The sequence below is a fragment of the Cherax quadricarinatus genome, chromosome 1, assembly GCF_038502225.1.
Source record: "Cherax quadricarinatus isolate ZL_2023a chromosome 1, ASM3850222v1, whole genome shotgun sequence".
Classification (NCBI taxonomy): Eukaryota; Metazoa; Arthropoda; class Malacostraca; order Decapoda; family Parastacidae; genus Cherax; species Cherax quadricarinatus.
This window is the reverse complement of record NC_091292.1, coordinates 97,570,343-97,597,869: the sequence shown is the minus strand read 5'-3', so window position 1 is coordinate 97,597,869 and position 27,527 is coordinate 97,570,343. Positions and strand designations below refer to the sequence as shown.

The window sequence follows — 27,527 nt, the reverse complement described above, 5'->3', positions numbered from 1 at the left end:
AAATGAGTTTAAAGTGCACACCGAATGTAAACAGTTGTTAATGAGATTTACCTGCCATTTTATGTGCTCATGTGACAGAAGAAAAGACCTGTAATTCTACCAGTGCAGAACATATAAAAGGCTTCTGTGCATATCCATATGACAGAATGGTAACACAGAACCTCCACAGATAACTGCCATTTACCAAAATGCTTCAATGCTGTACTGTAAACTTCTCTGCAATTTTTATCTATGAACTTGTCATATCTACATTATTTATACAGTAAACTTATCTTTGTAAAGTAAAAGGACACAAGTGCAACTAATGTGACATATTTTATTGTGGTTTCCAATAAACTTACCAATAAAAATGATCTCACACACTTCTATTCCAGTCAAGATACCAAGACCAAAAGAGGCATCATCATCGGGTTTTTCCTAAGAGCATACCGAATTTGTAGTCCTGAGTTTCTTGACGAGGAATGTACATACATTCACCGAACATTCAATGAGTTACATTTTCCTTCCTTTTTCATCAAAGACTGCAAGAAAAGAGCTCTTCAGATCCTTAATTCTCCACGCACCAACACCACTCCCAACAAAGTTATAATTCTTCCCAACAGCCAGGTTGCACTGAACGTTTCTAAAGTACTTTCACAAGCTAACACCAGAGTCGCCATCACTTCTAGCACTTCAATAAAGGATCTAACCAGGACAAAATCAAAGCACCACGAACCAGTCAACACAGGAGTTTACACCATACCCTGTGGAGGCTGTGACAAGATTTACATAGGTGAAACAGCAAGAAACCTCGACACCTGCCTCAATGAACACATTTACGCATGTAGGAATGATAACTTGAACAACGCCTGTGTACAACACCGATATTCCACCAATCATCTCATGAAATTCAGGGACGCCCAATTAGTGATTAAAGAAACTAATTTCCGCAGACACAAGTGCCTCGAATCAGCACTGATCGCTGTTTCGAATACAATTAAACAAAACAACGGCAGCTTCACCATCTCTGAAGTCTTAGCAAGAATCCTCCTGAAAACAGTAAACCCTGCCATCACATAGTCTCTCCTGTTAATACTACACAAAGTACATTACAGAGAGTGAACACTGAAACAGGCTGCCTCTATCCAGTCTATATTTGTCCAACCTATTTTTATGTTACCCAAGTAATAGCTTTTATATCCTTTTACTCATGTACGAATTAATTGCTCTACCATATTGTATTACTACTACTACTACTACAACTTTTGTCACTACTACTACTACTACCGCTAGTATTGCACCTCACTCTGAGCCTATATATACCCTCTGTGTCCATGTATTGTTTGTAATGGCTTGATAAAGCTCCTGGAGAGCGAAACATTGCCACAATAAAATATGTCACATTAGTTGCACTTGTGTCCTTTTACTTTACATATTGTCGGTAATTCTACCAACTTTATTACAAACTTATCTTTGTTGGAAACAGGCAGCAAAGGCTAAATCTTGTGAGTACATATATGGCCATCTTATGCAGTATATATTACAGGTAGATAAGCAGTGCTTTTAAAACACAAATGATAATTATGTTTATTTATTTGGTGAATGTTTCCTTTTTTTGGGTCACCCTACCTTGATTGGAGATGACCAGTGTGGTTAAAAAAAAAAAATTGTGAAGGTTTTCTAATTATGGAGAGTAATCATATTATGATTTACTAAAGGGAGTACAGAAAGAAAACAGAGCACGATAAGTGGGAAAATTTCAACAACCAAAAATATGAGAAAAGCACAAAATAGAATAAGAGAAATTAATGCCGAGTTTGTGAGTGGAGCATGAGCAATGTAACGTTTGTATAAAGTGATTCAGGGTAACCAGTTAGCTGGATTTAAGTCCTAGAGGCGAGCACACAGTGTCTATACCCTGAAGAATGGTGAGGACTGTGGAGTTCGGAGGGTCATATGAATATTGATGTCCACACACTTCTGGTAAGACAACTATTGAATGAATGGTAGATTTTTTGGGGGAGGGGAACGGGGAGTAAAAAAAAAATATTCAGCAACAAATAAAGCTGCACACAATTAACATATAGTGCAATGAGAATAAGAAATTACAATGGATGATGAGCTCTTATAGCAGAGACTCCATAACTGAGAGAACACGAGAGATCAGTAACAATTTACCAAATGCACACCTTACACACACTGTAAATAACAATACAAAGGCAAATAAGGTTAGTCATGTGAAGAATATTGTGCCACTGTTAAAAATACATCTTTTAATGAATAATGCTAACAGTGTATTGTAAGCAAGAATTTTAGGATTCAAGCACAGTACCAACTGCAATATATTAAGAGAATACTGATGAAAATAAAAATGATGAAGTTTACAGATATCGCATTAAGTGGTACAGAGGGAAGTGAGAAAATAGTCTTAAATGTAATCCCAATCACCACAACCAGATACAGACACTACAGGATAAAATACAGAGGTTTTGATGCACAAACCAGAAGTTCTACAACTATGCCCATGCCCCAGTAAATGTCAAGACTACATTACCTGCTCTACCTTACGAGTGACATGCAAATTAGATCATCAAGCACATCACCTCTGCAACTCAGTCTCGTGCTTACACTGTTAGGGGTAGACAAACACTGTGAGAAAAACCACACATGTGCAGGTCAAGGCAAAGATGCCCTAAAACACAGAAAAAACATCAAATCCTTTTGTATAACAGCTAATAATACCCAGATAACACAGCCACAAATATGTTACAAGAACATTAAGAACTGAGAGAATCTGAAGGGAACTGACTGGTCTTGTCAACTGTATACAGAGCCTCCAACTAATACTACTAACAAATCTTATAAAGTATGTTAGGCTATAGTCATTATTGTATTTATGTATGGTAATGTACAAAAATGTGAAAAGCCCCCCTGGACTCAAGGAGATATACCATGTATAATATTGTGGTTATGAAAGATAAATTTTTTTTTTTTTCAACAAGTCGGTCGTCTCCCACCGAGGCAGGGTGACCCAAAAGAAGAAAGAAAATCCCCAAAAAGAAAATACTTTCATCATCATTCAACACTTTCACCACACTCACACATTATCACTGCTTTTGCAGAGGTGCTCAGAATACAACAGCTAAGAAGCATATATGTATAAAGATACACAACATATCCCTCCAAACTGCCAATATCCCAAACCCCTCCATTAAAGTGCAGGCATTGTACTTCCCATTTCCAGGACTCAAGTCCGACTATATGAAAATAACCGGTTTCCCTGAATCCCTTCAATAAAATATTACCCTGCTCACACTCCAACAGATCGTCAGGTCCCAAGTATCATTCGTCTCCATTCACTCCTATCTAACACGCTCATGCACGCTTGCTGGAAGTCCAAGCCCTTCGCCCACAAAACCTCCTTTACCCCCTGTTTCCAACCCTTTCGAGGACGACCCCTACCCCTCTTTCCTTCCCCTATAGATTTATATGCTTTCCATGTCATTCTACTTTGATCCATTCTCTCTAAATGACCAAACCACCTCAACAACCCCTCTTCTGCCCGCTGACTAATGCTTTTATTAACTCCACACCTTCTAATTTCCACACTTCGAATTTTCTGCATAATATTTACACCACACATTGCCCTTAGACAGGACATCTCCACTGCCTCCAACCGTCTCCTCGCTGCTGCATTTACCACCCAAGCTTCACATCCATATAAGAGTGTTGGTACTACTATACTTTCATACATTCCCTTCTTTGCCTCCATAGATAACGTTTTTTGACTCCACATATACCTCAACGCACCACTCACCTTTTTTTCCTCATCAATTCTATGATTAACCTCATCCTTCATAAATCCATCCGCCGACACTTCAACTCCCAAGTATCTGAAAACATTCACTTCTTCCATACTCCTCCTCCCCAATTTGATATCCAATTTTTCTTTATCTAAATCATTTGATACCCTCATCACCTTACTCTTTTCTATGTTCACTTTCAACTTTCTACCTTTACACACATTCTCAAACTCATCCACTAACCTTTGCAATTTTTCTTTAGAATCTCCCATAAGCACAGTATCATCAGCAAAAAGTAACTGTGTCAATTCCCATTTTGAATTTGATTCCCCATAATTTAATCCCACCCCTCTCCCGAACACCCTAGCATTTACTTCTTTTACAACCCCATCTATAAATATATTAAACAACCATGGTGACATTACACATCCCTGTCTAAGACCTACTTTTACCGGGAAGTATTCTCCCTCTCTTCTACATACCCTAACCTGAGCCTCACTATCCTCATAAAAGCTCTTTACAGCATTTAGTAACTTACCACCTATTCCATATACTTGCAACATTTGCCACATTGCTCCTCTATCCACTCTATCATATTATATTATTATTATTATTATCACACTGGCCGATTCCCACCAAGGCAGGGTGGCACGAAAAAGAAAAACTTTCACCATCATTCACTCCATCACTGTCTTGCCAGAAGGGTGCTTTACACTACAGTTTTTAAACTGCAACATTAACACCCCTCCTTCAGAGTGCAGGCACTGTACTTCCCATCTCCAGGACTCAAGTCCGGCCTGCCAGTTTCCCTGAATCCCTTCATAAATGTTACTTTGCTCACACTCCAACAGCACGTCAAGTATTAAAAACCATTTGTCTCCATTCACTCCTATCAAACACGCTCATGCATGCCTGCTGGAAGTCCAAGCCCCTCGCACACAAAACCTCCTTTACCCCCTCCCTCCAACCTTTCCTAGGCCGACCCCTACCCCGCCTTCCTTCCACTACAGACTGATACACTCTTGAAGTCATTCTGTTTCGCTCCATTCTCTCTACATGTCCGAACCACCTCAACAACCCTTCCTCAGCCCTCTGGACAACAGTTTTGGTAATCCCGCACCTCCTCCTAACTTCCAAACTACGAATTCTCTGCATTATATTCACACCACACATTGCCCTCAGACATGACATCTCCACTGCCTCCAGCCTTCTCCTCGCTGCAACATTCATCACCCACGCTTCACACCCATATAAGAGCTTTGGTAAAACTATACTCTCATACATTCCCCTCTTTGCCTCCAAGGACAAAGTTCTTTGTCTCCACAGACTCCTAAGTGCACCACTCACTCTTTTTCCCTCATCAATTCTATGATTCACCTCATCTTTCATAGACCCATCCGCTGACACGTCCACTCCCAAATATCTGAATACGTTCACCTCCTCCATACTCTCTCCCTCCAATCTGATATCCAATCTTTCATCACCTAATCTTTTTGTTATCCTCATAACCTTACTCTTTCCTGTATTCACCTTTAATTTTCTTCTTTTGCACACCCTACCAAATTCATCCACCAATCTCTGCAACTTCTCTTCAGAATCTCCCAAGAGCACAGTGTCATCAGCAAAGAGCAACCGTGACAACTCACACTTTGTGTGTGATTCTTTATCTTTTAACTCCACGCCTCTTGCCAAGACCCTCGCATTTACTTCTCTTACAACCCCATCTATAAATATATTAAACAACCACGGTGACATCACACATCCTTGTCTAAGGCCTACTTTTACTGGGAAAAAATTTCCCTCTTTCCTACATACTCTAACTTGAGCCTCACTATCCTCGTAAAAACTCTTCACTGCTTTCAGTAACCTACCTCCTACACCATACACTTGCAACATCTGCCACATTGCCCCCCTATCCACCCTGTCATACGCCTTTTCCAAATCCATAAATGCCACAAAGACCTCTTTAGCCTTATCTAAATACTGTTCACTTATATGTTTCACTGTAAACACCTGGTCCACACACCCCCTACCTTTCCTAAAGCCTCCTTGTTCATCTGCTATCCTATTCTCCGTCTTACTCTATATTCTTTCAATTATAACTCTACCATACACTTTACCAGGTATACTCAACAGACTTATCCCCCTATAATTTTTGCACTCTCTTTTATCCCCTTTGCCTTTATACAAAGGAACTATGCATGCTCTCTGCCAATCCCTAGGTACCTTACCCTCTTCCATACATTTATTAAATAATTGCACCAACCACTCCAAAACTATATCCCCACCTGCTTTTAACATTTCTATCTTTATCCCATCAATCCCGGCTGCCTTACCCCCTTTCATTTTACCTACTGCCTCACGAACTTCCCCCACACTCACAACTGGCTCTTCCTCACTCCTACAAGATGTTATTCCTCCTTGCCCTATACACGAAATCACAGCTTCCCTATCTTCATCAACATTTAACAATTCCTCAAAATATTCCCTCCATCTTCCCAATACCTCTAACTTTCCATTTAATAACTCTCCTCTCCTATTTTTAACTGACAAATCCATTTGTTCTCTAGGCTTTCTTAACTTGTTAATCTCACTCCAAAACTTTTTCTTATTTTCAACAAAATTTGTTGATAACATCTCACCCACTCTCTCATTTGCTCTCTTTTTACATTGCTTCACCACTCTCTTAACCTCTCTCTTTTTCTCCATATACTCTTCCCTCCTTGCATCACTTCTACTTTGTAAAAACTTCTCATATGCTAACTTTTTCTCCCTTACTACTCTCTTTACATCATCATTCCATCAATCGCTCCTCTTTCCTCCCGCACCCACTTTCCTGTAACCACAAACTTCTGCTGAACACTAACACTACATTTTTAAACCTACCCCATATCTCTTCATCCCTATTGCCTATGCTCTCATTAGCCCATCTATCCTCCAATAGCTGTTTATATCTTACCCTAACTGCCTCCTCTTTTAGTTTATAAACCTTCACCTCTCTCTTCCCTGATGCTTCTATTCTCCTTGTATCCCATCTACCTTTTACTCTCAGTGTAGCTACAACTAGAAAGTGATCTGATATATCTGTGGCCCCTCTATAAACATGTACATCCTGAAGTCTACTCAACAGTCTTTTATCTACCAATACATAATCCAACAAACTACTGTCATTTCGCCCTACATCATATCTTGTATACTTATTTATCCTCTTTTTCTTAAAATATGTATTACCTATAACTAAACCCCTTTCTATACAAAGTTCAATCAAAGGGCTCCCATTATCATTTACACCTGGCACCCCAAACTTACCTACCACACCCTCTCTAAAAGTTTCTCCTACTTTAGCATTCAGGTCCCCTACCACAATTACTCTCTCACTTGGTTCAAAGGCTCCTATACATTCACTTAACATCTCCCAAAATCTCTCTCTCTCCTCTGCATTCCTCTCTTCTCCAGGTGCATACACGCTTATTATGACCCACTTCTCGCATCCAACCTTTACTTTAATCCACATAATTCTTGAATTTACACATTCATATTCTCTTTTCTCCTTCCATAACTGATCATTTAACATTACTGCTACCCCTTCCTTTGCTCTAACTCTCTCAGATACTCCAGATTTAATCCCATTTATTTCCCCCCACTGAAACTCTCCTACCCCCTTCAGCTTTGTTTCGCTTAGGGCCAGGACATCCAACTTCTTTTCATTCATAACATCAGCAATCATCTGTTTCTTGTCATCCGCACTACATCCACGCACATTTAAGCATCCCAGTTTTATAAAGTTTTTCTTCTTCTCTTTTTTAGTAAATGTCTACAGGAGAAGGGGTTACTAGCCCATTGCTCCCGGCATTTTAGTCGCCTCATACGACACGCATGGCTTACGGAGGAAAGATTCTTTTCCACTTCCCCATGGACAATAGAAGAAATAAAGAAGAACAAGAGCTATTTAGAAAAAGGAGAAAAACCTAGATGTATGTATATATATATGCATGTGCGTGTCTGTGAAGTGTGACCAAAGTGTAAGTAGGAGTAGCAAGATATTCCTGTTATCTAGCGTGTTTATGAGAGAAAAAGAAACCAGCAATCCTACCATCATGCAAAACAGTTACAGGTTTTTGTTTCACAGTCATCTGGCAGGACGGTAGTACTTCCCTGGGTGGTTGCTGTCTACCAACCTACTACCTATAATATGCCTATTCTAAATCCATAAAAAAATTTATATTATAATTAATTTCATGAGTGCAACAACAATCTTGGCAGATTTATCATTAGAAATATTAATGATTCCAAAGTGCTGAGCATGTTGTTGGCCCCAAAATTGTAAATTATAGTATTTGCTCAACTTACCTATGTTAACCCATCTTATGGAATAAACTTAGGTACAAAATATAAATGTATCCAATAACCGTTGTTGCCGATGAGATGGACTGCACTAAGAGTGAGAAGATATTCAAGATGCACATACTGACCAAAATTTCAGGATGAGACTATCAACAACATTAACATGTATGCCTGGTAACAACTAGGGAAGTACAACCTGGTAGGGTGGATGGAGGAAACAGCCTCCACCTCAACCTGCACTCATGACCCCCAGGAGTTTAATGCTTCATGTCAATAAACAGTAATAAAAATAATTTTTTTATTTTTGCCAAGTAATATTCTGTACTCTGTAAGGATGGCTGAAATGGGCTTTTCAAACATTGCAGCATCTAAGGTTATTGATTCCTAAGTACCAAAACAATCACTGAAAATTATTAATGGGATCAGGGCTTGCTTGATTATGCTTATTTCTTACTAGAGAGAAGGTATCGATAATTTCTCTCTGAATATTCTAAGCTACATACAGTACACTACATACTGCATGTGAAAAAAATGAAGATTAACCTTGATTTCATTTTGTTCACAATCTTCCATAGGAAAATGAAACTGATTAAATTACATACCCATATTTTTGCCTGTATAAAAACTAGGAAATGTCTTCAAGTGTTCTCTATATAACAGTTGACAAACCAATTCATCATGCTATTATCAAAGGCAGTCTTAAAATTTCTGGATGGGGCAAAGCAACTGGAAAAGAAGACTGAAAAATCTTAATAACAAGAATGCAAATATAACAAAGCAGGCAACAAGTAACAATCAATTTAAATGTGAATAAAGGTATTTGATGTATGAAAAACATAAATGTACATTCTATCTGCTGAAATTTTTCTGTTGAAGTATTTCATAGAATCAGTCAAGCATCTTGAATATTTAGAAGTGTACTGCAGCAATGAACTCATCATTATTCAATTCAAGCTGTTTTTGTTTTGTGAATGGTTCTTTGTTTATACAGCACAGTACAGTAACTGCTCGATATAATGGACTAATGAGGGAATTCTCAAGTGTCTATTAAATCAGAATAATGTTAAAAAACTACAGAAGAAGACCCAAAGTACCCTAATGTATATCTTATATAATACTGTATACACAATTTATATACTGACTGCAATAAACATTTAAATTAAGCGAATTATACTTCAAAAGCTTGTTATATCAAGGTCTGTTATATGGAGGGTTTACTGTATAATGTATATACAAAGATATCCAAGTAATACAACAGCAGAAGAGGGTGTAATATACAATAAGGAATAATACCAGTTGGCTTCAAAATTGCTTTTTCATTTCTGAAATGTGTAGTAAGCGACGGCAAACTGTATGCTCAGCCACCACAAACAAAAAGTACAGTATTTAAACAAGGAAAAATTAATCCAGTTAGTTAGAGATGGGATATATTATGGCCAAGAAAGTTGACATGCTGCAATATTTAGTCCCATGCACTGGAAATAGTCAAGGGGATAAATACAATGATGTACAGTAAACCCTCATAAAATGCAACTTCACATGAACAATTTTATTGCAATGCAATTCAAAAAGTGCAACCAAACATTTTTTAGCATATCACATTTTCAATAGTGCTTAATAAATCTAACAAATTAACTAATGCATAATCTGGGTACAAATCCTGTAAATTTTCCCATTTGGCTTGCCAAGAGACCCACCATTCATGTTAAGTGACAAGAAATCATGTTCACAAGACAGCATTTTTCCTTAACTAGCTAATGTTTTCCAAAATTTATATAACTTGTGATGGCTTGACTTTTATAAAACCCGTGTAAAAAGTTTGAAGGGATTACTCAGCGTGCATTAATATCATAAAGTTCAATATCACATATTACCAAAATTATATTAAACTTACACATTCTGGTGATTTTTGTGTTATGTATGTACCTGTACTCTAGCTATATTTCTACAATTACTGATCATTATAACTGATTATCAATAACTGCAGAAATAGTGAAAAAGTAATTAAACAAGAAAGTCGTGTAGAGGAGGTATGATCTTGACTGAGGAACAACCAAGATACAGTCAGCTGACTACCCTTACATACACATCTACTCCCCACACCTTGCTAGGTAAGGCAAAGTAGTGTTTATTTGGCTGTCCAATAAAAGTAGAGAAGATGTATGAGCAAGTCTCCTGTCAGCTGCTGCCCCTATTTACTTATATTGTACTATTAATACAGCAGTAATATTTTGAGAGAAGAGGTGGAAGTGTGCTAATTCCCTGCTGACTCAAGCTTTGCTTTGACCAAAGCATGCTTTCTCCTCCACTAAACATGAAATTGTTAGCCTTTCATGCAACATAAAATAAAAATTCCACAGACAATTCAAATATGAATAAAAAAGAAATACATAAAGAAATCTGTGATGTCAAAACACTGCTGGGAGCCAAAGCCAGTGATGGCAGCTCTCTCCAGTGTATCCACACTTATCTTTAGTATAGTTTCTGCATGTATGGTATAGGCATGGCGAGTTCCTATTTGTCTGGCACCATTTAGTAAGGTAATATGGCTTTTACTTTATGATGCTGACACATACAATTAGTGTCTCAGATAATAAACCTCACCTAAATCCAACTTGGCCCATGTTAACCCTGCCCACACTCTTCAAATGATTCAAGTAACAACTAACAGAACACAAGGCAAGTTACACTGTTGTAATACTAAACAAGTACAATAGCAAAAAAAAATGGAGAACCTGGAGAGGTCTGGAACATAACCCTAATATTCCTATATGTTCCTTACTTTAAATAATGCACCAATTTTCAGAAATGTAATCAAAGCATTATGAGAAGGTTTACTGAATATGAAAGCTTCTGAAACAAGACCTGATTAAATTTTATTTGCTGCAAAGAAAAATATGGGTAAGGAATGTCTCTTATTATAAGTAATCTGAGTGAAATTCAGAAAGCAGAAGAAAGTCACAATAAAAGAGAAGAGGAAACTACCTTTACTGCCCATATTAATAAGTGCTGTATGATAACTTAATCCAAAAAAAATTGTCTAATATGATGTTACTTCCTAAACAGCTTAGTGCTCAAGATAAAAGTGAAATTCTTTACTAAGACATTACACTGAAAGTATCAAATATCTACCCATATTTTAAATACACATTCATGTTTTAATATTCATACTACTCAAAATACAAATACTGTACAAACATGATCATTGTTATCTTCTATTGTACAGTAATATATATATATATATATATATATATATATATATATATATATATATATAATATATATATATATATATATATATATATATATATATATATATATATATATATATATATATATATATATATATATATATATATATATATATATATATATAAATATTATGCAGAAAATTCGGAGTGTGGAAATTAGGAGAAGGTGTGGAGTTAATAAAAGCATTAGTCAGAGGGCAGAAGAGGGGTTGTTGAGGTGGTTTGGTCATTTAGAGAGAATGGATCAAAGTAGAATGACATGGAAAGCATTTAAATCTATAGGGGAAGGAAAGAGGGGTAGGGGTCGTCCTCGAAAGGGTTGGAAAGAGGGGGTAAAGGAGGTTTTGTGGGTGAGGGGCTTGGACTTCCAGCAAGCGTGCGAGAGCGTGTTAGATAGGAGTGAATGGAGACGAATGATACTTGGGACCTGACGATCTGTTGGAGTGTGAGCAGGGTAATATTTAGTGAAGGGATTCAGGGAAACCGGTTATTTTCATATAGTCGGACTTGAGTCCTGGAAATGGGAAGTACAATGCCTGCACTTTAAAGGATGGGTTTGGGATATTGGCAGTTTGGAGGGATATGTTGTGTATCTCTATACATATATGCTTCTAAACTGTTATATTCTGAGCACCTCTGCAAAAGCAGTGATAATGTGTGAGTGTGGTGAAAGTGTTGAATGATGATGAAAGTATTTTCTTTTTGGGGATTTTCTTTCTTTTTTTTGGGTCACCCTGCCTCGGTGGGAGACGGCCGACTTGTTGAAAAAAAAAAAAAAAAAAAAAAAAAAAAATATATATATATATATATATATTCTTATTCTTTTTAGTAATCTTTACAGGAAAAGGGGTTACTAGCCCATTGTTCCCGGCATTTTAGTTGACTTTTACAACACGCATGGCTTACGGAGGAAAGATTCTTATTCCACTTTCCCATGGATATAAAAGGAAAAGTAATAAGACCAAGAACTATTAAGATAAAATCAAAGAAAACTCAGATGAGTGTGTATAAATAAACGTGTACATGTATGTGTAGTGTGACCTAATTGTAAGTAGAAGTAGCAAGACGTACCTGTAATCTTGCATATTTATGAGACAGACAAAAGACACCAGCAATCCTACCATCATGTAAAACAATTACAGGCTTTCGTTTTACACTCACTTGGCAGGACGGCAGTTTGGAGGGATATGTTGTGTATCTCTATACGTATATGCTTCTAAACTGTTGTATTCTGAGCACCTCTGCAAAAGCAGTGATAATGTGTGAGTGTGGTGAAAGTGTTGAATGATGATGAAAGTATTTTCTTTTTGGGGATTTTCTTTCTTTTTTTTTGGGTCACCCTGCCTCGGTGGGAGACGGCCGACTTGTTGAGAAAAAAGAAAAAAAAAAAAAAAAAAAAAAAAAAAAAAAAAAAAAAAAAAAATATATATATATATATATATATATTATACAGGTCCACATCCTTTTATCCGAAATTCTGAAATTCATGGAGTGTGGAGCATCAGTCATCTTAGTGCTGGGTCATGCCGCCACATGGCAGCATGACCAAGCACTGACAGCCAGAGTGGCAGGCATCAGTTGTGTCTCAGCACGTGCAGTGGGTTTCAGATAAAGGGACGTGGACCTGTATATATACACGTGCCGAATAGGTAAAATTGGTCAATTAGCAAGAACTCAAGTTTCTCTTATACGTTTAAAGATTTTTTTTTCATTTATGTTAATAAAAAGCGCAATTTAATTTAGCTTAATCTAACTAATATATTTTAGAGAAGTTTATAATAACTTAATAATTAACAAACTTAATGAAATATATTTTTTCATTAGGTTCAGAATGATTTTTGCAAAAGTACTGCATACACAAGCTTTGGCTTGCCATATTTAGCAAGAAGTGTTGCTATTAAAGCCAAAATAGCAAGCTTTACCTATTCGGCATGACATGTATGTATGTACATATGTATGTATGTATGTATTCTTTCTTCCTTCAACGTACCAGCCGTATCCCACTGAGGTGGGGTGGCCCAAAAGAAAAAAACGAAAGTTTCTCCTTTTAAATTTAGTAATATATACAAGAGAAGGGGTTACTAGCCCCTTGCTCCCGGCATTTTAGTCGCCTCTTACGGCACGCATGGCTTACAGAGGAAGAATTCCGTTCCACTTCCCCATGGAGATAAGAGGAAATAAACAATAACAAGAATTAGAAAGAAAATAGAAGAAAACCCAGAGGGGTGTGTATATATATGCTTGTACATGTATGTGTAGTGTGACCTAAGTGTAAATAGAAGTAGCAAAACGTACCTGAAACTTTGCATGTTTATGAGACAGAAAAATGGACACCAGCAATCCTACCATCATGTAAAACAATTACAGGCTTTCGTTTTACACTCACTTGGCAGAATGGTAGTACCTCCCTGGGTGGTTGCTGTCTACCAACCTACTACCTATAACATATATATATTCTTTCTTTCTTTCAACAAACCGGCCGTATCCCACCGAGGCAGGGTGGCCCAAAAAGAAAAACAAAAGTTTCTCTTTTTAAATTTAGTAATATATACAAGAGAAGGGGTTACTGGCCCCTTGCTCTTGGCATTTTAGTCGCCTCTTACAACATGCATGGCTTACGGAGGAAGAATTCTGTTTCACTTCCTCATGGAGGTAAGAGGAAATAAACAAGAACAAGAACTAGTAAGAAAATAGAAGAAAACCCAGAGGGGTGTGTATATATATGCTCGTAAATGTATGTGTAGTGTGACCTAAGTGTAAGTAGAAGCAGCAAAATGTACCTGAAACCTTGCATGTTTATGAGACAGAAAAATGGACACCAGCAATCCTACCATCATGTAAAACAATTACAGGCTTTCATTTCACACTCACATGGCAGGATGGTAGTACCCCCCCTGGGTGGTTGCTGTCTACCAACCTACTACTATAATTATATTTATATTTATTGTAGGTAGTAGGTTGGTAGACAGCAACCACACAGGGAGGTACTACCGTCCTGCACCAAGTGAGTGTAAAACAGAATCCTGTAATTGTTTTACATGATGGTAGGACTGCTGGTGTTTTTTTTCTGTCTCTTAAACATGCAAGATTTCAGGTACGTCTTGCTGCTTCTATTTACACTTAGGTCACACCACACATACATGTACAAGCATATATAAACACACCCCTCTGGGTTTTCTTCTATTTTCTTTCTAATTCTTGTTCTTGTTTATTTCCTCTTATCTCCAAGGGAAAGTGGAACAGAATTCTTCCTCCGTAAGCCATGTGTGTTGTTAGAGGCGACTAATATGCCGGGAGCAAGGGCCTAGTAACCCCTTCTCCTGTATAAATTATTAAATTTAAAAAGAGAAACTTTCGTTTTTCTTTTTGGGCCACCCTGCCTTGGTGGGATACGGCCGGTTTGTTGAAAAAAAAAATTATTTTAACACATTGGCCACTTCCCACCAAGGCAGGGTGACCCAAAAAGAAAGAAAACCCCAAAAAGAAAGAAAAAAGTTTCATCACCATTCAACACTTTCACCATCACCCATACATAATCACTGCTTTTGCATAGGCGCTCAGCTATGACAGTTTAGACGTCCCTCCAAACTGCCAATATCCTAAACCTCTCCTTTAAAGTGCAGGCACTGTACTTCCCATTTCCAGGACTCAAGTCTGGCTAACCGGTTTCCCTGAATCCCTTCACAAAATATTACCCTGCTCACACTCCAACAGCTCGTCAGGTCCCAAAAACCATTTGTCTCCATTCACTCCTAATACGATCACATACACTTTCTGGAAGTCCAAGCCCCTCACCCAGAAAACCTCCTTTACCCGCTCCCTCCAACCTTTCCGGGGACGACCCCTATCCCGCCTTCCTTCCCCAATAGATTTATACGCTCTCCAAGTCATTCTACTTTGTTCCATTCTAAATGACCAAACCACCTCAACAGCCCCTCTTCAGCCCTCTTAGTAACTCCACACCTCGTCCTAATTAATTTACACACTATGAATTCTCTGCATAATATTTACGCCACACACTGCCCTTAGACACGACATCTCCACTGCCTCCAGCCGCCTCCTCACTGCAGCATTTACAACCCATGCTTCATGCCCACATAAGAATGCTGGTACATTACAGTATTTGGATATCGTTTAATAACATTGCAAAAAATAAAGTGAGCTCAAAGGATGATTAGTCACATTAATTAAATAACATGTTCAAATACAGTAATAACAATACCGGTAAGAAAATAATAATATATTTCAATCATAATCGAGTATGAATACATTCATAATTATCATCATTTATGGTTTACCTGTACATACACATCAAACTAAGGATTGATCTTATAGTATAAAATCAGGCTGAGAAATCAACTGTTCTGCCAACACTCACAATCACTGTCACTGCGCCGAGATGACTCAGACGCATAGAGACCTGGAAACTCCTTTTCTACATCTGGACTCTCAAAATCCATGCTGGACATGACTACACATGAGTAACCATATGAGGAAGTTGTCAGAAGCCTGAATGCTACAGTATGTGATGAGGATTCAACAGAGATCAGCGTTCACCTGCAATAGAGATTTTACGAAGTTACATATTCAGTATAATTTAAAAACAAAACACTGAATCACATACAATATTAGCAATGTTTTTGTTTTAGGGTGCTCACAACATGAGCAATTGTGTGGGGATATATTTCCAAAATGAATGTGTTATATAGCTACTTTACAAGTGAACTTCACTGAAAATTTTCAAAATTAGAATGAATTCACCAGGTATCTGCAGCATGGTACCTTAAATACCCTACTAAGTTATTAAGTTTTTAGTATGGATTCATTATTCATAAAGGTTTGATTATTCACAATGGTATCCCGCAGCTCGACCGCTAGCGCACACAGCTTACCCACTGAGAAGCAGGGGTTGATCCCCTTTGATATACCTTTGAAGAGTTTCAAGAGTTTCACTACTCTTGGAGCCCAGCCATGAGCCAGGCTCATCTGGTGCTTGGCTGGTCAACCAGGCTGTTGCTGCTGGAAGCCTGCTGCCTCACATATCCACCACATCCTGGTTGATCTGGCACCTGGTGAAGATACTTGTCCAGTTTCCTCTTGAAGGCTTCTACACTCGTTCCAGCCATGTTTCTGATATCCTCTGGTAAGATGTTGAATAGTCTGGGACCCAGGTTGTTGATAGTGTTCCCTTATTGTCCCCACCGCACCCTTGGTCCTCCCTGGGTTTATTTTACACTTCCTCCTATATCTCTCACTCCAGTATGCTGTTATGGCAGTATGCAGATTTGGGACCAGGCCCTCAAGTACTTTCCAGGTATGTATTATCATGTACCATTCTCTCCTCCGCTCCAATGAGTACATGTTCAAGACTTGAAGGCATTCCCAGTAATTTAGGTGCTTTACTGGCTCAATGTGAGCTGTAAACAATCTCTACTTGTTCCAGCTCTGATATTTCTCCTGCTTTGAATGGGGCTGTCCACTGGTATGGGTGGAAACATTAGGACATGTTTCCCTAGGGCACCTGATGTCCATGTTCACTTGTCAGTAAAATAGGTACCTGGGTGGGTTGCTTCCTGGGAACAAAACTGACCTAACTCTCCCGAAATGCTCCGCATAACAAGGGGCTTTCTATATAGAAGTGTCATTGACATCAGCTAGGCCTGTATACCTTACACGTGTACTTGTATAAATGAAGATTATTTATTAAGCTGCTTTGCAAAGAAATCTCTCAAGATTATTAGCAAAAACTAAACTATATGTGAAATCATATGTTTTCCTATTGTTGTTACAATTTATTTTTCATGTCTGATGCTACAATTCTGATGTACAGTACTGTAAGTGTTATAGTACTTATGATTATTTCATTAATAGCTATTAATGTTTCACTGTATAATAATTAAGTACATTACATAAACGCTAAGTGATTTAATTAAGTTGTACATAGGAAAGAAATTTAAGTACAATGACTACAGGAGGGCCCCATTTATACAGCAGGTTAGGTTCTGGACTACCAATGTAAAGCAAAAATTGCTGTAAAGTAACTCATAGCTTTTTTTCACTTACAAATGCACATAAAAGCCTGGTAACATGTTTACACTATCATATTAAGTGAGCAATATAGCTAGGCCTAAAAAATGCATATACAGTACACAAATTACTTTTTTTTTTTTAACATGTCGGCTGTCTCCCACCAAGGCAGGGTGACCATAGTTTATAGTAAGCGGTGAATATATTTATTGTAGGAAGTCTGAATAAATGATGAATGGGTATAATTGAAAACAGTTGTACTAGCCAAATGCTACAAAGTGGTACCTGCCTGTATTTTATGCTTTGCACTCTGACAGGATGAAGATTTCTTCAAAGTTTGTTAAAGGCTGTGTACTCTCTCAGGGCTGCTGGTTTTGTCTGTCTGTCTTATGAACATGTAAGATGGCAGGTACATCATACATACTTTTACTGATATTCAGTATACACTTTAGTTTCCCATGTGTTTTGGGCTTATATTTTACAGTATAAACAACCTATGCACAACATGGAACAAGTAATTATTTCTTGTGAAAATTACTTTGGGAGATAATAGCAAAATTAGCACAGTACATTAATTTTAGTTTTCAAGCATGTGTGAGCATGTGTGCTTAGTATCAAGTAATGTTGTCTGGCCATACATAAAGATGGACCAATGCTGATAGCAGAGGTACACTTAAAACAAGAAAAGATAAGATTCTGTTAGGATTTGTAACATGTAGGGTTAGCCACTCAGGATAACAACAAAATCCAGGAGTCATCAGGGAATGTCCATCTTATTTCCACTGGGGGCCTATAATTTTCTTCCTAGGATGCAATCCACAATAGTCAACTAATACCCAGGTGTTAGGTGAACAGGGGCAGCAGGTGTAAGGAAACATGTCCAATATTTCATCCATGACAGGGAGCAATCCCCAGTACCTCAGTGTGCAAGCTGAGTACACTATCAACTGAGCCATGAGTACAAGTTACGTTAAGGCATTTTAGGTTGGGTTTAGGTGAACTTTATTGGTTTGGCTACATGTTTTACCATTTGCACAAAATAATATCTAAACTACAAAAGACTTAATAATGAACAATTCATACTATAATTAATGGCCAGTATCTACTAAGTAGCAGTTGTATACTTTTAACATGTTCTTAGTTTGTATTCTTGTAATAAATCCATTCCAATTTAGATGGTCTGATCTCAGACTAGGCAGTGGAGGCTATCATCCCTAATTTTACTGAGGCACAGGTACACAAGTATAATTATCATACAGTAACATATGTTTAAATTACAGAAATAACCCTCACATAAAAGAGAGAAGCTTACGACGACGTTTTGGTCCGACTTGGACCATTGACAAAGTCACACGTGTGACTTTGTCAATGGTCCAAGTCGGACCGAAACGTCGTCGTAAGCTTCTCTCTTTTATGTGCGGGTTATTTGTGTATCGTTCCAGTCACGGTATTGTGCCTTTTTGTTATATATGTTTAAATTATTTAGAGTAACCCAAAGAAAAGTGACTTATTTCCATTTAGAATTGTTAACAAGTATAACAGCTGTATGCACTGCAAGATACAATCGCTCAGTAGACATGTCTTCAAGAAGAATAAAGATTTACAATGAGTAATGCGGCTGAGTAGATAAGACGGGAGTAAGGTGCCTCAAGAAAAGTGCCTCAAAAAAGGCACCTCAAGAATGGTGCCTCAAGAAAGGTGCCTCAAGAAAGGCACCTCAAGAAAGGTGCCTCAAGAAAGGCACCTCAAGAAAGGTGCCTCAAGAAAGGCGCCTCAAGAAAGGCGCCTCAAGAAAGGTGCCCCAAGAAAGGCACCTCAAGAAAGGCGCCTCAAGAAAGGCGCCTCAAGAAAGGCGCCTCAAGAAAGGCACCTCAAGAAAGGCACCTCAAGAAAGGTGCCTCAAGAAAGGCGCCTCAAGAAAGGCGCCTCAAGAAAGGCGCCTCAAGAAAGGTGCCTCAAGAAAGGCACCTCAAGAAAGGCGCCTCAAGAAAGGTGCCTCAAGAAAGGCACCTCAAGAAAGGTGCCTCAAGAAAGGCGCCTCAAGAAAGGCACCTTAAGAAAGGCGCCTCAAGAAAGGCGCCTCAAGAAAGGTGCCTCAAGAAAGGCACCTTAAGAAAGGCGCCTCAAGAAAGGTGCCTCAAGAAAGGCACCTCAGGAAAGGTGCCTCAAAAAAGGTGCCTCAAGAAAGGTGCCTCAAGAAAGGCACCTCAAGAAAGGCGCCTCAAGAAAGGTGCCCCAAGAAAGGCGCCTCAAGATAGGCACCTCAGGAAAGGTGCCTCAAAAAAGGTGCCTCAAAAAAGGTGCCTCAAGAAAGGTGCCTCAAGAAAGGCGCCTCAAGATAGGCACCTCAGGAAAGGTGCCTCAAAAAAGGTGCCTCAAAAAAGGTGCCTCAAGAAAGGTGCCTCAAGAAAGGTGCCTCAAGAAAGGTGCCTCAAGAAAGGCGCCTCAAGAAAGGCACCTCAAGAAAGGCGCCTCAAGAAAGGCGCCTCAAGAAACGTACCTCAAGAAAGGTACGCCCAGAAAGGTACCTCAAGACCAATCAAAACTAAGCGCTAAACCCACAAGGGTCATACAGGTTAGGTGCCTCACTCCACCACCACCTTACCCTCGTCCACCAAGATCTTGCCCAACTTCTCACACTTTATTAAGCCCCTTACGAGTTCTAGACATGATTCCTCGTCGGTGCAAATCCCACTTAGTATGACAGTGTCGTCCTCTGTGGCTCAACAGACTCAACATACCGCATAATAAAACAGAAATCCCACCAGAGGTGGCCACAGCTGACGCCCCGACCACCACTGCCAGACCAGTATAAAAAAAAATTGCCTCTGTAACGGCATTTCTCTCTCCTGTCTCTCGAAACCACCCTGTCACTCGCTATGTGCATGTCCCACGCTCCTCCTTTCACTAGGTTTACTCACATAATCCCGAGTGTGAGAGGAGATGTGAGAGAAAACTGAATGGTCAATAGTTCCCGTGTTTTTCTCCTCCATGCGCGACATTCACAACTCAACAATTTACTGCCCACCTCACAAATAACGTGGTTTTGAGCGAAAAAGTCGCATATATATTTCAAGCAAAATATTTTCCCATACGGTATGCAAGATTTATTTCAGGTTTGCAGTTGACCTTGACGAAAATTCAATGAAATTTCGCTAAGTTTTGAAAGCAGATTGTTTACAAGTTAGTGGGTCGCGGGAGTCGCGTCTCGGGAATTAGCTGTTAGTGCGTCACAATTCCTCGTAATCACATGCTATGGCTAATTCTCAAGATGCTTATTACCTCTCCCTGCTAGCACTGGCCGAGATGTTTCGAACCCAGGAACCAGCTAATATCAAGAGCTGCTTGCAGTGCCTCCAGGCTGTGCTAACCTTCCGCCCCCCACCCAAAGTGGAGGCTCGCACACACCTGCAGCTGGCGAACCTTCTCATACATTATACAAACAACACAGAGCTGGCTCGGGACCACCTGGAACAGGCAGTACGTGTTGCTACAATATCTGAGTGACAGTTGTTAGGTTGGGCAGTTTGCGGTGCTAATATTAAGTGGGTATTTTAGTATACACCTCATATCTCCAAAATAGTAGGCATCCTCTCTAAGATACGGTGCTATGTACCCCAAACGGCACTTTTTGTTGTTTAGCACTCTCTCATCTACTCTTACTTCACCTATGATATTTGTACAAAGGGTTCAACCACACCAAATCGCCTTAAACCTTTAATTATCCAACAGAAAGCTGTTGTAAGATTGATTACAAATTCCTGCACCAGGCAACACTCCCCACTGTTATTTAAGACCTTGAACCTGTTTAACATACAAAATACCCACTCGTATTATTGTGCCTACTACATACACAGAACATTATTCTCCAATATAAACCCTCCTGTCAAATTCCTTGAGAACTAAAACAGAACGCACTTGCATAACACAAGACACAAAACACTCTTTGATATCCCTCGTGTCCATCTCTCCCTATGCAAAATTGCTATACATACAAAGGGTCCTAAGATCTGGACTTCGTTGCCTGAATATACAAAAGGGCCCCTGCCAGCACACCAATTCAAGGCTCTGCTTAGAAATCACCTCATCTCCCAAATTTAACCACAGGGACTTCTGCGCCAGCCTTTGTCGGATGTGGACATCTCTCCCTCTCCTGAGTATCGGTGACAGATTTCCCCTGTTCTCTCTGGGATGCTTGTCCTCATCTGTTTTGCCCACCAGGCACTCGACAGGAGGGGCACCTGTTCATCAGCTTTTAGCCAGCTCCATTTTTTTTCCGCTCTGTGGGAAATTCTTTATCAATCTTTGGTGGGAAGCCGGTTACTGAACTCAGGTGGGAGTGTTAGCGTCCTGCTCTGCTGGGGCTTGGCAAGGGCATCTACCAGATCTAATTGGAAACTTCAAGTTTCAGTCTCTATTTACAAAGGAACTTTTGTTCCTTTTCTCTCATCACCCAGCCTTGGGCAACAATTTTTCCTCTTACCATCGAGAAACCGGGCTCGATATGGCTTATGCTGTCAGTGTACCTCATAAACCCAACAAAGAGAGAAGAAACTTAACCACACAAACACTATATATTATTGCCACCATCAACTCAAAAATTTCCAAATATTGTAAGGTTATTTCAAAACTAAAATGGTCTCAATCTCATTATGTATGTAAAATGTGCCAAAATATAATACAGCCTCTCCTCACTTAGTGATGTACTCATTTACCAACGCCTTGGACTTATGATGGGCTCTCTGACCAGTATGCATGCCTAAATAATGTATACTAGAACCGATTTTCTCTATTCTTCTTGTTGAAGGTTGTTAAGGGCCATTATAGCTTGTGCCTTATTGAGCCCTCCTTCCTAAGAGTACAGGGAAAATGTTGCCCCAAAATGGGTAAGATCTATAAAGGAAACAAAGTTTCTTCCAGAAAGAGGAAAGGGAACCATGAAGGCCACCTTGCTTAAACCCTAGCAGACCCAGACCCTAACACATACACACCCATCTGAGTTAACAACATCAGTCTTGCTGGAGGCCTAGGAGGAGTATCCAACAGAAGCCCACGAATAATGAGGACAAACATCCTATATTTATTTATTTATTTGAAACATATTAAGGCAGGGTCTCTAAAACTAGAATTTTTTGATCAATGAGAAATTAATGAAACTGATTTCATCACTATAAAATACATTATGTAACGTTATGTAGGGTTGATAGGCTTTCCTTGGTTTGAATGATATTCAAATTCTAATTTATTTCACATTATAAAGTTGGTAGAATTACCGACAATATGTAAAGTAAAAGGACACAAGTGCAACTAATGTGACATTTATTGTGGCAACGTTTCGCTCTCCAGGAGCTTTATCAAGCTTGATAAAGCTCCTGGAGAGCGAAACGTTGCCACAATAAATGTCACATTAGTTGCACTTGTGTCCTTTTACTTTACATATTTCACATTACATGGTTATTAAAAGTAATATAATATTGCACACTATTCTTGTAAAGACCCTTTTACACATCATTTCTTGTAAGTGATAAGCATATGTTGATTGCATTATCAATTCATTGGTAATATAAAAACTACTGCAGTTTTAGTTGTTAGACATAAAGTTAATACTATTTAAATTCATACATACAATTCATTGGTTATAAAGTACTGAATCACATCATTTAAATAAAGGACACTTACGAACATGAGATAACTAGTGAAGGATTGTTCAGCCCAAAATATACCTAGTACTGTATGTATGTAAAGTAAAAGGACACAAATGCAACTAATGTGACATTTTATTGTGGCAACGTTTCGCTCTCCAGAGCTTTATCAGGCCGTTAAAGGTTGATAAAGCTCCTGGAGAGCGAAATGTTGCCACAATAAAATGTCACATTAGTTGCACTTGTGTCCTTTTACTTTACATATTGTCGGTAATTCTACCAATATTAATACTGTATGTATATGTATTTGTATATATATGTGTGTGTGTGTGTGTGTGTGTGTGTGTGTGTGTGTGAATAAAGATGACAACATTCTTAAGTAAGTTTTAATAATTCTGAAAGGTTCAGTAATTGGAATTGCCAAATATTTTGATTATGTTTGCTATTTTAGCCACCTTATTTAACACTGTTATTGTATAAATAGCTGCAGGGTGTTTTATTAGTTATACATATACTGTTCCTAATAAGTGTCAACTTTGCAAGAAGTTTCAGTATTACAGTAATTCTTAAACATTAATATGGTATGTTCAAATGTTTTTTTTTTTTTTTTGGTACTTAGCTTACTCTTGATAGATGATTAATAAAGATCTCTTTCAACAGTGGACCTTATCCATGAATATTGCTGGGTTTGATGATGTACGATTTGAAGCTGCAAGTGAGCTAGCAAAATTGTACGAACACAACCGAGGTGCTAGTAATGCCAAATCTTTACTGCACCGGGCAATCGAGTTATCTCGGCAAAGTGTGTATTGGCACTGTCGTTTAATCTTTCAAACAGCTGTAAGTTTTTTATGCAATATGTTTAGCATTGTGTTATGTTTTCTTGAAATAGTTTGCCCCCATTTCTAAATGCCACTTTAGAAAGAATTAATCCCACTTTGGAAACTATTATTCAATTTTTATCAACTTCTAATTCATTTTAATTATTTTTTCTATTTATTTTTAATTGATACATGAATTAAAGTTATTGATAAATGTGTGTGTGTGTATGTATGTGTGTGTGTGCATGCGTACTTGCATACAGATTTTGTTTTAATAAGATTTATGCGCAGCACTTAACCCGTAAATGGTCCAAGCAGATCTACGTTCACATGTGTAGTGCTACAAAAGTAGATCTAAGTTTTTTTACATATTTTCAAATATAAAAAAAAAAAAAAAGTAGATCAAAGTTTTTGTACACATTTTCAAATGTAGAAAAACAAAAAGAAGATCTACTTTGTTTACATACTTTCAAATGTTGAGAAAACGTATATATACGTTTGGACCGTTTACGGGTTAATATCTTTATTGAATAAACATTTTCCCCGAAGAAGCCTGCTGTGCAGGCGAGATGTTTTGGCAGCAATGATATCCAAGTGTTGCATGTTTTATTCTCCAACTTATTGGCATTGTCCATCATTGTTTTTATTCAGCTTAGAGATTTAGTGTTACTTCCTGTACAATTATCTTGAGTATAGTACCATGTTATGGTTTTTTTCTGTTAATTTTTTTTAAAGAAAAACTGGGTACGTATTTCTTGCAAGTAGAACCTTTCTCTTGTATTTACATTTTGTATACTTTTATTTTTTTCTACTGGGTATGAATTCTGTTTTTGACATTTGGGAAAAACAAGATTTGCCGAAGTTGAATAAATTTCATCTTTATTGCGTTTTATTATCACTTTTCACCTTCATGTTCCTGTCACTTAGATCAATCGACTAGTTTAATTATTTCACAACAATAATAGAATGTGTTGTCAATCAGAATATATGATATATATATAGTATATATATTTATATAATTGAAATTTACAGCAATTAGGGCTGTCGGAATTTGATTATGCAACCGCTGGTGGCCTTTTACAAATGGGCCTTGAGTACTGTCATATCCAGGATGTTGGCTACACACAGTTACTATTCCTTCTAAGCAAAATTATGGTAAGTACAAGATGACCTTGAAGAACCTTTGGAAAGTGTATCTGTTCAAGACTGAAAGCTCTGTGACTAAAGAATTTATTATGTCAACCATTACTTAATACAGTATGTGTTTATAACACTTTGATGGTCATGTACAGAATATGTTTCTTTTCTTTCTTTCAACAAACCGGCCATATCCCATTGAAGCAGGGTGGCCCAAAAAGAAAAACAAAAATTTCTCTTTTTAACTATAGTAATGTATACAGGAGAAGGGGTTACTAGGCCCTTGTTCCCGGCATTTTAGTCGCCTCTTACAACACACATGGCTTAAAGAGGAAGAATTCTATTCCACTTCCCCATGGAGAGAAGAGAAAATAAACAAGAACAAGAACTAGAAAGAAAATAGCAGAAAACCCAGAGGGGTGTGTATATATATATGTGCTTGTACATGTATGTGTAGTGTGACCTAAGTGTAAGTAGAAGTAGCAAGACATACCTGAAATCTTGCATGTTTATGAGACAGAAAAAAGACACCAGCAATCCTACCATCATGTAAAACAATTACAGGTTTCCGTTTTACACTCACTTGGCAGGACGGTAGTACCTCCCTGGGTGGTTGCTGTCTACCAACCCAAACAAAAGATTCAAACAAAAGATTCATTTTTTTGTGTGTTAATCTGGCATAACCTAGCTTGCCCTGATTATCTCAGTATTGCCACCATACAAGACAAGTCACAAAGGTTGGTGAATTTGGGAGGGTATGTAAATTTAAAAAATTAGAAGTGGACTTAGAAAAGAGCAATGTGATGTGGGGCAACAAAGTCTAGGCAGTGATACATTGCATACCAGATTGGAGGAGGGAGAATGGAGGAAGTAAATGTGTTGAGATATTTCGGGGTAGACCTGTTGGAAGATGGTTCTATCAAGTAAGTAAGTAAGTTTATTCAGGTACACACAAATACAGTTACATAGAATTATCATACATAGCAGCATATGTGTAGAGAACCTAGGATAACCCAAAAAAGTCAGACAGAGTGACTTATTTCCATTGGGGTCCTTTTACCTTATTATTATAATATAAACATTATAATATTTTCTTATTATTCTATAATGAAGATAACATCAGGTGAGTCATAGGATAGATGAGGGGGAAAAATGTAGGGGTGTGTGTTGAGGCAACTGTGGAAAGAAAGAAAATTTATTCATGGAGGCAAAAGAAAGGAATGTACCAGAGTATAATGATACGTACTAATTTTTTTGCATGGGTGTGAAGTATGGGCTTTGAACATTGCAACAAGAAGGGTAGAGGCAATGGAGATGTCAAGTTTGATATCAATGTGTGGCTGGAATATTATGCAGAGGTTTGGTTTGGAGAACGGAGAGTAAAAGGTGTGGGGTCATCAGGAGTATAATTCATGGAGCTGAGTAGGGGTTGTTGAGGCAGTTTGAGCATTTAGAGAGGATGAAGAGGGGGTAGGATGATATGGAGTGTGTATAACTGGGGATGGAAGGTAGGAGAAGTAGGGGTCATCCCAGTAATGAATAAAAGGAAAAGTGTAAAGGGTACTTTGAGTTTCAGAGGCTTGAGCATCTAGTAGCCTTGTGGGGGTAGGCAGGTTAGATAGGAGCAAATAGAACAGATAATTTTAATAAATGTGCTGTTGGAGTTTGAGTATACTAATATTTATGAAGGGATTCAAGGAAACTGGTCAGCCTGATTTAGAGTGCTGAAGTTGGAAATGTAAGTGTGAAGGTGATGGTTGGGGATGTTGCAGCCAGAGTAATCTGAATTGTAGTGTTAGAATTATTCTGGCAGGAGAGCAGTTGAATGAATGATGGTGAATGTATTTTCTTCTTTGGGTTACCTCAGCCTTGGTGGGTGATGGCTGTCGAGGTTAAAAAAAAATACAAGAAATGACAAATGTTTTTTTTTTATTTTATTATCACACCGGCCGATTCCCACCAAGGCAGGGTGGCCCGAAAAAGAAAAACTTTCACCATCATTCACTCCATCACTGTCTTGCCAGAAGGGTGCTTTACACTACAGTTTTTAAACTGCAACATTAACACCCCTCCTTCAGAGTGCAGGCACTGTACTTCCCATCTCCAGGACTCAAGTCCGGCCTGCCGGTTTCCCTGAATCCCTTCATAAATGTTACTTTGCTCACACTCCAACAGCACGTCAAGTATTAAAAACCATTTGTCTCCATTCACTCCTATCAAACACGCTCACGCATGCCTGCTGGAAGTCCAAGCCCCTCGCACACAAAACCTCCTTTACCCCCTCTCTCCAACCCTTCCTAGGCCGACCCCTACCCCGCCTTCCTTCCACTACAGACTGATACACTCTTGAAGTCATTCTGTTTCGCTCCATTCTCTCTACATGTCCGAACCACCTCAACAACCCTTCCTCAGCCCTCTGGACAACAGTTTTGGTAATCCCGCACCTCCTCCTAACTTCCAAACTACGAATTCTCTGCATTATATTCACACCACACATTGCCCTCAGACATGACATCTCCACTG

General features: G+C 38.4%; 2 protein-coding genes across 6 annotated transcripts in view; one reads left to right on the top strand and one right to left on the bottom strand.

The window, feature by feature from the left end:
• Positions 1-27,527, bottom strand: part of LOC128689332 (ralA-binding protein 1) — an 87,424-nt gene that overhangs the window by 50,467 nt on the left and 9,430 nt on the right. The window contains exons 1-2 of one of the 5 annotated variants that reach the window (XM_070084983.1): positions 20,326-20,423; positions 15,756-15,934 (exon numbers count right to left, since the gene is read on the bottom strand). In XM_070084983.1, coding sequence (XP_069941084.1) covers positions 15,756-15,846 — 91 coding nt within the window. In that variant the 5' untranslated portion in view covers positions 15,847-15,934; positions 20,326-20,423. Of the gene's footprint in view, positions 1-2,533; positions 2,609-15,755; positions 15,935-20,009; positions 20,114-20,145; positions 20,219-20,325; positions 20,424-27,527 lie in introns of those variants that run through there. The other 4 variants (XM_070084984.1, XM_070084998.1, XM_070085018.1 and 1 more) reach the window with 4 other exon arrangements.
• The window catches only part of Mau2 (Mau2 sister chromatid cohesion factor), a 40,605-nt gene continuing 33,644 nt past the window's right edge, over positions 20,567-27,527 (top strand). The window contains exons 1-3 of the mRNA XM_053777523.2: positions 20,567-20,884; positions 23,707-23,886; positions 24,900-25,022. Coding sequence (XP_053633498.1) covers positions 20,660-20,884; positions 23,707-23,886; positions 24,900-25,022 — 528 coding nt within the window. The 5' untranslated portion in view covers positions 20,567-20,659. The remainder of the gene's footprint in view (positions 20,885-23,706; positions 23,887-24,899; positions 25,023-27,527) is intronic.